Genomic DNA, 13,646 nt, shown 5'->3' on the forward strand with positions numbered 1-13,646 from the left:
GTCATCCAAATAAATGAACGCGAAGTCCAGGTCCCGTCCCACCGCGTCCATTAACCGCTGGAACGTCTGTGCGGCATTCTTCAGGCCGAACGGCATGCGGAGGAACTCGAAAAGGCCAAACGGGGTGATGAAAGCCGTTTTGGGGACGTCGTCAGGATGCATCGGGATTTGATGGTACCCTCGGACAAGGTCGACCTTGGAGAAGCTCCGTGCGCCGTGCAGGTTTGCTGCAAAGTCCTGAATGTGCGGCACATGGTAGCGGTCCGGTGTGGTAGCCTCGTTCAGCCTGCGGTAGTCGCCGCACGGTCTCCAGCCCCCCGTCGCTTTGGGCACCATGTGCAGGGGGGAGGCCCATGGGCTTTCGGACCGCCGGATGATCCCCATTCCTCCATCCTCTGGAACTCCTCCTTCGCCAGTCGGAGCTTGTCCGGGAGAAGCCGCCGAGCGCGGGCGTGGAGGGGTGGTCCCTGGGTCGGGATGTGGTGCTGTACGCCGTGTCCGGGCATGGCCGCTGTGAACTGCGGTGCCAGAACCGATGGGAACTCCGCCAGGACCCTGGTGAAGTCGTCGGACAGCGTGATGGAGCCGAGGTGAGGGGCTGGCAACTGGGCTGCACCCAGGGAGAACGTCTGAAAGGTCTCGGCGTGTACCAGTCTCTTCCTGGGCAGGTCGACCAGTAGGCTGTGAGCCCGCAAAAAATCCGCACCCAGAAGCGGTTGGGCTACGGCGGCCAGTGTGAAGTCCCACGTCAACTGGCTGGAGCCGAACTGTAGCTGCACCTGACGGGTGCCATAGGTCCTTTGTCGGAGGTAAAACGCTGATCTCAGCCCCAGTATCGACCAAAAACCGGCGTCCCGACCTTCTATCCCACTCATACAGGAGGCTATCCCGATGGCCAGCCGCCGTAGCCATCAGCGGCGGCTGGCCCTGGCGTTTCCCGGGAACTTGCAGGGCGGGCGACAACGGCGGGCTTCTGCGCCCCACCGCTGGTGGTAGAAGCACCAGTGTTCATTGGGCCGGGGGTTGGCGGGCTCTGCGGCCGGGCCTGGACTGGTTTGCTGCCGGGAGTGTGGCTGGGTGATCTGTGCGATGGACGCCCCGCTCACCTTTTTGGCGTTCCACAGCAAGTCCGCCCGGGCTGCCACCTTCCGGGGGTCATTGAAATCCGCGTCGGACAGCAGCAGGCGTATGTCCTCGGGCAGCTGCTCCAGGAATGCCTGCTCAAACATGAGGCAGGGTGTGTGTCCGCTGGCGAGAGACAACATCTCATTCATTAAAGCCGATGGAGGTCTGTCGCCCAAGCCATCCAGGTGCAGTAAACGGGCAGCCCGCTCGCGCCGTGACAGTCCGAAGTCCTGAGGAGCAGGGCTTTGAATTCCGTGTACTTGCCGTCTGCCGGGGGCGACTGTACGAACTCCGCGACCTGGGCCGCTGTGTCCTGGTCGAGGGAGCTCACCACGTAGTTGTAGCGGGTATCTTCTGAGGTGATCTGGCGAACGTAGAATTGGTCTTCGGCTTGCTGGAACCATAGGTTCGGGCGCTGTGTCCAGAAACCCGGCCGTTTCAACGAAACTGCATGAACAGAGGCGGCGTCGGTCATTTCTGGTCCAAAAATCGTTTGGACCGTCGGGGTCACCAATTGTAGCGGTGTGCTACACGCAGCGCTAAAATTACGACACGGAGTCGGTAACTGCAGTCGAAGGAAAAAACTTTATTCGAAATCTTCAGCCTCACTTTTAAGCCTCCCTCAACCTGCCCCCCATGGCGCAGAGGCTCCAAAGCTCTGTGCTCGCAAACCCCCGTAGGCTATCTAATTGTGAGTCGGTTCGGATGTGCCAGGAAATGGGTCGCCACAGAAAGATATTTCTTCCCCTACATTAATTGAATCGTTTTCTCAAGGAATGTTATGTCTTAGTTTGGAAGAAATACAAGTAGAACTTTTGATCCTCGATTCGATTTTGAGAGAAGATGGGGTTCTTTTGCCAAATATTATCATTTAATTTGAATTATGCTATATGGTTTCCGTCCAATTTTATTTTTTTTATAAGTGTGAAATGACGGTTGATTATTCTTTTTTTAAAAATTTAGGTAATGGTCAAACGTATTGCTCCGGAGGGTTCATTCCTAATGGACTTTTCCCCTTTTTTTCTGGTTACTGGGTTTTTTTCCGCGTTAGATGGGACACTTTTTTCTCTTATTTTTCTATATTTTTTTTTCCCATTTTTATATTATACGATCAGTTTTTTTCAGCTTTATTAACTGTGTACATACTAATCTATTGACGTTTTGCATCATTATATAGTTGTAGAAGATTATGCATCAGTAAAAAATATTCTAAAAATGAAAAATGAAACTGGCAAAACAATCACTAGACATATGGTGCAGAGTCACGTCGAGTTACATCGTGAGGTCGAGTCCATTTTATCATTCATTTAGCTTGTAACTGTAGACAGGAAACCGTCCTTGAGCCGGGCGTGTCGCGCTTTAAGGCTTTGTATCTCTTCCCCGATGGGAGAGCGGGTTTGCAGCAAAAATGTCCAGGTAATGAGGTTATTTGAGTACATGGCCTGCTTTTCCGAGGGAGGGGAATGTAGGAAGTCCTTGGAGTGGAGGCTTGTTTCTCTGATGTTCTCTGAAGTTCGCTGCAGTCATGGGCAGAGCAGTAGCCATACGAAGGCGTGAAGTATCGACAAGAAGCTCAGAGACCTCGGCCTTCACCCTGCCTTGTGTAGCTGGATCCTGGACTTCCTGTCAGATCGCCGGCAGGTGGTAAGAGTGGGCTCCCTCACCTCTGTCTCTCTGACCCTCAGCACACTTACCCCACAGGGGTGTCTCTTTGCCCCCTACTTTACTCTCTGTATTCCCATGACGTGTCGCCACCCACAGTTCCAATCTGCTAATTAAATTTGTTGACTACACTGCATTGATCGGCCGAATCCCAAATAACGAGGCAGCCTACAGAGAAGAAGTCATCACCCCGACACAGTGGTGTCAAGAAAACAACCTCTCCCTCATTGTGACAAAAACACAGGAGCTGGTTGTGGATTATAGGAGGAATGGAGACAGGGACCAAATTCAACATTTCCAAGACTGTTATTGACACAAAATGTCATGACACAATGTATTTTATATATTGTTAATAATATAAAACATATTTAGAGATTGTTACTGACAGAGCATCGTATAAGTTGTGTTCTGTGTGTTATGTGAATGTACTTGCCTGTGATGCTGCCACAAGTCAGTGTTTCTCTGTACCTGTACCTTCCCGTACTTGTGCACTTGGCAATAAATTCAACAGGACCTGAGAAATCTCAGTGAGATTTGATTCGTGATGATCATCTTGGCAGCTCGGTAGGTCGAATGTATGAGACAGTACACTGTTGAATGCAAATCCCTGAACAGTGTCGATGATCAGAGGGATCTTAGATTCCAAGTTCATCGCTCCCTGAAAGAGACTGCGCAGATTGATCGGGTGGTTAAGAAGGCAAATGGCGTGGTTGTCTTTATTAGTTGAAACATTGAGTTCAAAAGTCGGGAAGTTGTGTTGCGGCTGTTACGAGCCTGCGGTCGTACTGTGACTGTTTCTTTAAGAGCGCCGGCGTGAGGAGGCGGGACTATGACGTCAGTCACAGGCTGACAGCGCTGACTGTGAACTGAACCATAAGAGAGAGAGAGCGATCTGCAGACAGGCAGTCGGGAGAGAGAGAGAGAGAGAGAGAGAGAGAGAGAGAGAGAGAGAGAGAGAGAGAGAGAGAGAGAGAGAGAGAGAGAGAGAGAGAGAGAGAGAGAGAGAGAGAGAGAGAGAGAGAGAGAGAGAGAGAGAGAGAGAGAGAGAGAGAACCACAACGAATGTGTGTGGCTGTCACTTCGTATAATCCATAGGAGTGGAGTTTGGAATATCTTGTGTTAACCCTTGCCTGGGTATGTTGTGTGGTAACCCCTGGAAGACGGTATTCCTGTGACAGGTCACTTTCGCTGATAACTCGTATGTGGACGGATTCAACGGATAAGAACTTCGTCGACGGTTATTTTGAAGTAACCGCCTTTTCTCTACATTTCACTCTGGATCACAAATATCTCTCTCCCATCATTTATTCCGTGGATTTCTGAACTTTCCTTCTTTACCATTTCAAGACTCTAAGCTTTGTTTCCTCAGGCTCGATAGTCTGGGGAATTATATTTACACATATATCCAATTAACACTGTTAACTTTCGTTAACTTACTATGTTATAAGTAGAGACCAATAAAGAGAGTGCTTTTAACATCAAAAACAGACTCCAGTGTGAACTCTATTGCTGCTGGTTCGTTTCTAAAACGTTACAGTTCGTAACACAGTTTTATAAAATTAGTTAGACCACATCTGGAGTGTTTCATACAGTTCTGGTCGCCCCCATTCTCGGAAGGATGTCGGGGCTTTGGAGAGGGCGGGGAAGAGGTTTAGCAGGATCTTGCCTGGATGAGAGAGCGAGAGCTATAACGAGAGGTTGGACGAACACAAAGTACACTGCTGATGCTGTGGTCAAATCAACACGTACATCCACGCTGGACGAACTCAGGAGAGACGAAGGGTCTCGGCCCGATACGTTGACTGCTCGTTTCGACGGATGCTGCCCGACCTGGTTGGACAAACTTGTGTTGTTTTCTCCAGAGCGGCGCAGGCTGGGGTGAGACTGGATGGACGTTTATAAGATTACGAGAGGAATAGATAGAGTGGACAGACGATATATTTTTCCTGGGGGTTGAAATGTCTAACACATTTAAGGTGAGAGTAGATGTGAGCGGCAAGTTTGCTTCTTTCCACAGAGTAGTGGGTAACTGGATCTCTGTCTGGGGTGGGAGACCAAAACCGGTCACGTGATGCAGTTCTCTCCCCCCCCCCCCCCCACCCCATTAAACCGCAGGAGGGCAACATCGCGCAGCCGTTTCTGAGGCCCCGCCCTCCTGATGACGTACCACACCGCGCATGCTCACTGTCTCCGGGTGTTTTCCTTAACGCTCGGTGCTGAAGTCTGCCGGATCCAGAAAGGCTTCTCATCTCGTATATCGCGGAGCCGGGGATCTGGATTACTGTGTCCGGGCTGAAGATATAACTTTCCTATTGGTGAGTATTGAGACCGATCCCGAGCAGGGAGGTCCGATGTTGGCCGTGAGCCCCGAACTGGCGGCCAGTTACTCATTTATTTTCCAGTTATCTGGGCTCGTCAAAAATATGTCGACTTCACTTAATCTGCTTTGAACGATTCAAACCAGGAGCCCAGGCTGTCTATTTCCGCAGAATTGAAATGGGAGACCAACCAACAGGTCACGTGAGGCTGCGTGCCGCAGATCCGCCCCGCCCTCCGCTTTGTGACGGAGGATCACGTGGTGTGTTGATAACAAGGTTGACATGAATAATATCAGGAACGATCGGCTTCATGTATGAGGAGCATTTGATGTCTCCGGACCTGTGCTCGATGGAGTTCAGAGGGACGGTGGGGGGTTGTGAGGGCGATGTATGATTAAGTAAACATTCCGAATGCTAAAAAGCCTGGATACAGTGTACATGGAGAGGATGTTTCCATTAGACGGAGAGTCTGTAATCTGACAGCACCGTCTCAGAATAAAAATGCCTCCTGTTAAAATTCAGCTGAGAAAAATCTTTTGGCCAAAAGGTGTCTGAAGTGTGGAATTTGTTGCCGCAGAGTTTGGTAGAGGCTACCGTTTGGGTATATTTATGAGGGAGATTAATACATTAAAGATTGTTAAGTAGCTACAGGGTTACAGGAGGAAGGCAAGAATATGGTGTTGAAATAAAAATCAACCATAGTTGAATGATGGGGCAGATCAGAAGGATTGAATCATCTGAATCTGTTCCTTCTGCCTGACCATGACTGAATGATGGCTCCTTCTGATTCCATATCGTTTTGTGACGTGTGTGGGATAATAAAAGATTGCTCACTGAGATCATTACTGTATATTTGCCTTCAATATTTAAATTTCAGTGAGTTTTGTTCTTAATAACATGAATCTGAAATTTTTGGTTCTCTTTTTTGTTGTTAATATGCTTCATTATCTTTCAATTTAAAGTTAGACCTGCAGTGAGAGATTTATTGGAAGAAAAACCCCAACTGGAGGAAAACCACGACTGATGACGAGGGAGCAGCAACAAGTGAACCAACCCGAGGACTGAGAGCATCAATCAGAGAGAACCCAACTGACTCGGACATTCCAGTGATTCAGTCAGGAGAAATTTTGGTGAGTCTTACTTCCTGTTCTTTAGACATTTCATACCTGTACAGTGGAAGGTAGCAAATAGCTGGAGTGAGGCTGAACATGTCCAGAAGTACCAGTTATGCCTCCGTCAGACCCAGTTGCAATCACTCCAGGTCTGGTAATGTGCATCCAGCAACCCTTTGAAACCACTCCCATTATGTGGAAGTCGAATCTGGATAAAGTCACTGAGAGACTGTATAAGTACAAACTCTTTATTCCAAGCATCGGGCTTACTCAGTTAGTCGCTCAAACAGGAACAGTTGATGACTGTTCCCGCCCAATCCACTAACTGACTAACAATTCCCCTTACACCACTGATATATCCGTCCAGATACCCTCCACACAAGAGGGTTGCCTGATGGGAACCCGAGGAGACTACAACTACTAGGATTGTGCCACACTTTTCGCTGTCTCATCCGCTAAAGCATTGCATTTAGTGACTCAGTCAACATGTGGGTGTGGGCCGCTCATTAAATAACAGCCAAAGCTCGAGGTAGCTGTAGAGTGGTGAGTAAGTTGTTTACAAAGGTGACATTACTAATGGGGTGGCCAGAGGAAGACAGGAATCCCCATGTTCCCAGAGAGCCCCGTAGTCATGTACAATTCCAAATGCATAACGGGAGTCTGTGTAAACGTTCCCACTTTAGTCTGTTGCTGGGATACAGGCACGAGTCAGAGCAAACAGTTCAGCCTTCTGGGCAGAGACAGCTGCTTCAAAAGAGGCCTTCTCAATTACTTCACTGTCCGTCACTATTGTATAGTCAGAATATCGTTTTCCTGCTGGATCCACAAAAGAGCTTCCATCCTCAAGGAACGTTACCTCAGGCTAGAGGGGGTTTTGAGGAAGGGATGGGAGAGTCTGTCCTTCTTTCACGGTGATCCAGACAGGGGGCAGTTGGTGCAGTCAAATTCATTGCCTGAAATTGAGCAGAGATTGTGTGCAATGTCTTGGGTTCAGTCAATTTTAAAAGAGAGTCTTACCAGATGTCCCGTCTTCACCTCAATGTCCTTCCAGTATCGGAGTTGGCCCACGGCCAAGTCTTGCCAGTCTCCCTTGCTGCTGGAGGCTTGTTTCCTCAGGGTGAAGGCAAGGAACTCTGGGCTTTTTGACTTGAACCCAGGGCAAACCCTAACGATGGTACGGGGAGCCACCAGTCCTGTCTGCCACCAAAGGAAATCCGGAACTTCGGCCAGTAATGTGCTGCCCTCTTTTCCTTAATCCTGTCCAATCACCATGACTGGGAACTTCTCTCGCTCGAGGGGTGCATAATATTGGCTTTCCTCAATGAGCACCCCCTAGTGTCATAGCACAGAATCACATGAGGGTCGGCCGCTGACGGAAGGGGTTCAAATGCGGTGGAGTCCAGATTAAGTGCCCACTACTGGGGATTCGGAAACTGGGGAAGCTGTCGTTTGGTCACTGGTCCCAGGGTGATGCCCTTATCTGTGTCTCCACTCCTCCTGTCCTCCACAATCAGCTCCTTTGTTTTTGTGATAATGAGGGAGAGTTTGTTTTCTTGACACCAGTCAGATATTGTTCAGACCTCAGACAGAGTCAGCAATCAAATGGTTGAGCATGGTGCGATGAATGTGCTGAGCTGTGTATAGCACAATGCAAGAAGCATTGTAGGAAAGCCAGATGAGCCCAGGACAGGGAATTATGATATTGTGGCCATTATAGGGGCTTGGTTGCACCCAACAGTCTGAGGGATTTAGAGGAACAAATTTGCAGAGCGGTCACAGACCATGCCAAGAAACAAAGGTTGAGATTGTAAGCGATTTTAACTTTCCATATATTGACTGGGACTCCCATACTGTAAAAGGACTAGATGGGGTAAAGTTTGTCAAATGTGCCCTTAATTGGTACGTAAAATTCCCGATGTAGAAGTGTGCAATAAGCTGTTAGGCAATGACCAGGGCTGGTGACAGAAATTAGTGTTCATAATGCCATGAAATTCAAAATAAAGATGAAAAAAGAGAGGTCTGGACCATGGGTTGAGATTCTAAATTGGAGAGAGGTCAATTTTGATGGTATCAGAAAGGATCTGACAAGTGTGGATTGGGACATGCTGTTTTCTGACAAAGGAGTACTTTGTAAGTGGGAGGCCTTCAGAAGTGAAATTTTGAGGGTGTAGAGACTTTATGTGCCTAACAATGTAACAGTTGAAACGTAACTGGTGCAGGGAATCTTGGCTTTCTGGCTATATTGAAGCCCCGGATATTTCGTTCCTTTAAATGCCTCAGACTTTTGGGTGCTACCAAGACTCATTAATCATCATCCATGCCCTGAGCTCATCTGAACATTTTCATTGTCTTCTGTTGGTTTCTCGCTTCCCAATAGCTTTTGCTCTTTTGTTTGCCCTCTCTTTGGCTTTTATGTTGGCTTTAGCTTCTCAATTCAACTATGGTTATGTACTCCTGGTTTCCAATGTTTTCACTTCCTTGGGATATGTCGATCACTCAGCTCCTGAATTGCTCCCAGAAATTCCAGCCATTGCTGCTCCGTTGTCACTCCAACCTTTTCCCTTCCAAACAAGTTTGTCCAGCTTCTCTGTCATAGAATAATGGAGACGTTCAAAATAGAAACAGGCCATTTGGCCCATCTAGTCAATGCCAAAAAAACATTTAAGCTGTCTATTGCAACTAACTGCACTGAGACCATCGCCCTCCATACACCTACCATCCAGGCTTCCATCAAAACCTCTTTGAAATGGCGAAACCGAGCTCGTATTCACCACTTGTGCTGACATGTCATTGCACACTCTCACGACCATTTCAGTAAAGAGCTTTTCCATATGTTCCCATTAAGTTTTCACCTTCCCCACTTACCCATGACCTCTGGTTGCCATCCCACCCAACCTCAGTGGAAAAAGCTGCTTGCATTTACCCTATCTACACCCTCATAATCTTGTATACTTCTGACAATTTCCCAAAGCTATGTACAATGTCCTTGTTTATGTTTAGAGCCTTTTTTTACGTGTATAGGATGATGAGGGGCATTGATCATGTGGATAGGCAGAGGTTTATTCCCAGGGCTGAAATGGCTAACACGAAGGGGCATAGTTTTATGGTGCTTAGAAATAGATACCGAGAGGATGTCAGGGGTAAGATTTTTACCCAGAGAGTGGTGGGTGCGTGGAATGCACTGCAGGCTATTTGTGTGAGAGTATTTCAGTTACAGTGGGGCCAGGAGCCCGTGCTGCTCAGTGGGAAGAGGGAGCAATACCAATGGCGAGAGTCAAACTGAGCCAGGTCACAGATTGGAGATGGGAGAGATGCCCCATTCTTAAAGAGACAGGAAGAGCATCAGAGAGTTCGATGGTCATTCCAGGTACCAGCACTGTGCCCAGTTAGAAGATGATTTCTCTCTCCAACTTGGGTTGAACTTCACTGTAAGAGTGTGTTGCCAGATCACACCGTGACAACTCAAGTGAACTCATATGAAAAGTTGCCCCACACACATTGATGGATTTTGTAAATCTTTTTACAGGCTAAAAACAAGGAATTTATCTACGGGAATTTCGAACACAACATGCCAATTTTGCTGTCTCTGTCCAGATATTTAAGAAGTGGAGCAAGGGATTCACTCGATCATCCTTCCTGCTCAGGCTGTGGGGAGGGATTCACTTGGTCATCTGACCGACTGGCAAAGCGGAAATTTTACACGGGGAGAGGCCGTTCATTTGCTCAGACTGTGAGAATGGATTCAGTGGGTCTTCTCAACTGAATGTACATCAGCAAATTCACACTGGACAAGGCCATTCACCTGTTCTGTGAGTGAGAAGGGATTCAGTCGTCTTCCCACCTGTGGACACACCAGTCAGTTCACACTGGGCAGAGGCTGGTCATCTGCTGAATTTGTGGGGAAGGATTCACTCGGTCATCTGACTTCATGGCTCACCAGCGAGTTCACACTGAGGGGAGGCCGTTCACCTGCTCGGAATGTGGGAAGGGATTCACCTACTTATCCCAACTGAAGATACATCAGCGAATTCACACTGGAGAGAGGCCATTCACCTGCTCAGACTGTGGGAAGGGATTCACACAATTAGCTGGCCTACAAGCACACCAGTCTGTTCACACTGGGGAGAGGCCGTTCACCTGCTCAGACTGTGGGAAGGGATTCACTTCGTCATCTCAACTGAAGGTACATCAGCGAGTTCACACTGGGGAGAGGCCGTTCAACTGCTCAGACTGTGGAAAGGGATTCACACAGTTAGCTAACCTACAAGCACACCAGTCAGTTCACACTGGGGAGAGGCCGTTCTCTTGCTCAGACTGTGGGAAGGGATTCAATTCATCATCTAAACTGAAAGTACATCAGCGAGTTCACACTGGGGAGAGGCCATTCACCTGCTCAGACTGTGGGAAGGGATTCACACAGTTAGCTAACCTACAAGCACACCAGTCAGTTCACACTGGAGAGTGGCCGTTCAACTGCTTAGAATGTGGGAAGGGGTTCATTCGGTCATCTCAACTGAAGGTACATCTGTCAGTTCACTCTGGAGAAAGGCCATTCACCTGCTCAAACTGTGGGAAGGGATTCACTTTGTCATCTCAACTGAAGGTACATCAGCGTGTTCACACTGGGGAGAGGCCGTTCACCTGCTCAGACTGTGGGAAGGGATTCACACAGTTATCTGGCCTGCAAGCACACCAGTCAGTTCACACTGGCGAGAGGCCGTTCAACTGCTCAGACTGTGGTAAGGGATTCACACAGTTATCTAGCCTGCAAGCACACCATTCAGTTCACACTGGTGAGAGGCCATTCACCTGCTCAGTCTGTGGGAAGGGATTCACTCTATCATCTTGCCTACTGACACACCAGTCAGTTCACACTGGAGAGTGGCCATTCACCTGCTCAGACTGTGGGAAGGGATTCACTCGGTCATCTCAACTGAAGGTACATCAGCGAGTTCACACTGGGGAGAGGCCATTCACCTGCTTGGACTGTGGGAAGGGATTCACTTCGTCATCTCAACTGAAAGTACATCAGCGAGTTCACACTGGGGAGAGGCCGTTCACTTGCTCAGACTGTGGGAAGGGATTCATTCAGTTAGCTACTCTACAAGCACACCATTTAGTTCACACTGGGGAGAGGCCATTCAACTGCTCAGACTGTGGGAAGGGATTCACTCGGTCATCTCAATTGAAGGTACATCAGCGAGTACACACTGGGGAGAGGCCATTCACCTGCTCAGACTGTGGGAAGGGATTCACACAGTTAGCTGGCCTACAAGCACACCAGTCAGTTCACACTGGGGAGAGGCCGTTCACCTGCATATTCTGTGGGAAGGGATTCACTCAATCATCTCAATTGAAGGTACATGAGCGAATTCACACAGGTGAGAGGCCATTCACCTGCTCAGACTGTGGGAAGGGATTCACTCGGTCATCTCGCCTACTGACACACCAGTTAGTTCACACTGGAGAGAGACCATTAACCTCCTGTTAATGTGGGAATGTATTCACTCAGTCATCTAACCTTATGTAACTCTCACTCCGGCTAGCAGCTTAATATAGGGGGTGATAGCCCCCTAGCTCGGCCAAATGTGTGTGGATGCTGCGCCGCGTCCCCTGTTACATATCAATACCCCAAAATAACAAACAGTACACAAGATGTGATTCATAATTCTTACTTTGACTAAAGGGTTAGTAAAGTAAAAAAAAAGGGCCCACTCTCCCCATTTGTGGCTTCTCATCTCTCCACAACAAAAGCCCATGAAATTCTCTCATTCAGACTCACAAGAAAGAACATTTCTGTCATTGGATAGCCCAGCACTCCAAAACCCTGTTATCTCTAGTTGTATCCTAAACATTGCTGCTGCAGAGAAACCACTACCTCAGCAGTGAAACATTACAGAGAGGTCATTACATTAGCAGTGAAACCTTACAGTGTGTTACACTTACAACACACTACCGGATTCACACAGGGGAGAAAGTTTCAATAAGCTTCATGCTGGATATTTGTCCATCACCATTGCTGAATGCTATTTTGAGAGTGATTGTAAGTGTTGAACTCTGCAATTATTGCTGCTGCTCACCACACCCAGTTCTGCACCCTGGTCACTGGGCCTGGGAGGAGTTTCTTCTGCTGCATATTCACCTTTAATGGGACTAGATCTGTGACAAATGAATCAGTTCTATCTTAAGCACTGTCTCTGTTACTTAGTGAATTTATAACACACCTAGTGTACAGTAGAGAGTCAACTCAGGCTGGCTGAACCCTGCCAGTGATTCTGTTCCACAACAGATCTTTCAAATCCTCCCCTGTTGTTCACCTCTCACTCTCCCTGGGATGAGGTCCAAATAGTCATCACTCTGTGGGTGAATATGTTTCCCTTGAATTTCTTGCAGACTGAAGAAGTCGAGCTGACTGCAGTTCTGTCTGAGATGTTCTTTGCCCCTCTAATCTCTGGGCTGAGGAAGAATGACATTGGGAGTTAACCTCCTTAATCACGACTCATGTCCACATTATGGGTCACTTTCCCCACTTCTAAAATGTTGTTAGCGAACACCACTGTCCTCTAAAGACTGAAAGCAGAGTGGGAAGTCATCAATTGGATTTTCAATGAAGCTGGGTCAGAAACCAGAGGGAGGTCTGCACAGAGCAGAATTTGGGGCCCTGGACGATGTTCGGGGTGAGAACGTATGATGAGGAGAGGGGATTCAGCAACAGGGCATGTCAACGAATGACATTTGGAAGCAGATTGACAGAGAAAGTAATTAGGTTATCTGACTGATGACACAAACACTACCTGTGGTGAGGTGTTCCACTGGCTGAGGAACATGTGTGTTAGGAATGGTTTTATCTATTGGGGGAGTTGTTCCTGCTTGTTTATCCTGTAATATTATAACCAGATGGATTGACCTATCTGAAATAATGTATTGATGATCATATAATTTGCAAGATTTTGGCTCTAAAACTGGATCAGGCTTGAATTTATGGTGTTTTCATGAGGTGATGGAGGGCATTCATGAGTTTGTATTTTAAAGCAAGATTTTGGTGAAAGATATTTGCCACTTGATTGTACCTGCGTAAGTAATCAGATTGAGTTAAACTGCAGCAGGATCCTAGAATGTGTTGGACTGTGTCTGGTTTCTCTTGGCCTTTTCTGCACTTACTGCTTCGTTTGTTTGTATTTCATGAAGTTTCGATTTGTTTTACTTTTGTTACCCACCTCGTCCTGTATTTCCGCAAGGAACTCCTCTGTTTCTGGGAAGAAGTCTCCAACTCTCAGTCAGGTGCTCGATGCTTCCTTGTCACCATCTCGTCTGCTCAGATCATTGGGATGTCTCCCATGGAGGGTCATACACATTTCACTGGTTAATGTTTTCATCCAGAGTGATGATTTATTTTTCTGAGCCAGCTTGTCATTTAAGTTTTATGGTC

At 47.8% G+C, this 13,646-nt stretch overlaps 1 protein-coding gene across 4 annotated transcripts; it reads left to right on the top strand.

Annotated features, from left to right (window-relative positions):
- Positions 1-4,924: 4,924 nt before the first annotated feature.
- Positions 4,925-13,640, top strand: LOC132387643 (zinc finger protein 226-like). Of its 4 annotated transcripts, XM_059960030.1 has the most exons (4): positions 4,925-5,102; positions 5,252-5,365; positions 6,068-6,235; positions 9,744-13,640. In XM_059960030.1, exon 4 carries the CDS (start codon positions 10,146-10,148, stop codon positions 11,706-11,708), a length of 1,563 nt encoding a protein of 520 aa, XP_059816013.1. In that variant the 5' UTR covers positions 4,925-5,102; positions 5,252-5,365; positions 6,068-6,235; positions 9,744-10,145; the 3' UTR covers positions 11,709-13,640. The 4 variants fall into 4 exon arrangements, with proteins under 4 accessions (XP_059816013.1, XP_059816012.1, XP_059816015.1 ...); XM_059960029.1 differs by having other exon boundaries at positions 4,925-5,365; XM_059960032.1 differs by lacking the exon at positions 5,252-5,365 and having other exon boundaries at positions 6,072-6,235.
- The last annotated feature ends 6 nt before the right edge of the window (positions 13,641-13,646 follow it).

This window comes from Hypanus sabinus, unplaced genomic scaffold (assembly GCF_030144855.1).
Source record: "Hypanus sabinus isolate sHypSab1 unplaced genomic scaffold, sHypSab1.hap1 scaffold_2068, whole genome shotgun sequence".
Classification (NCBI taxonomy): domain Eukaryota; kingdom Metazoa; phylum Chordata; class Chondrichthyes; order Myliobatiformes; family Dasyatidae; genus Hypanus; species Hypanus sabinus.

Excerpts from the sequence above, each read along its gene's own strand:
- LOC132387643 (XM_059960029.1), top strand. The coding sequence starts at position 10,146 with ATGGCTCACCAGCGAGTTCACACTGAGGGGAGGCCGTTCACCTGCTCG.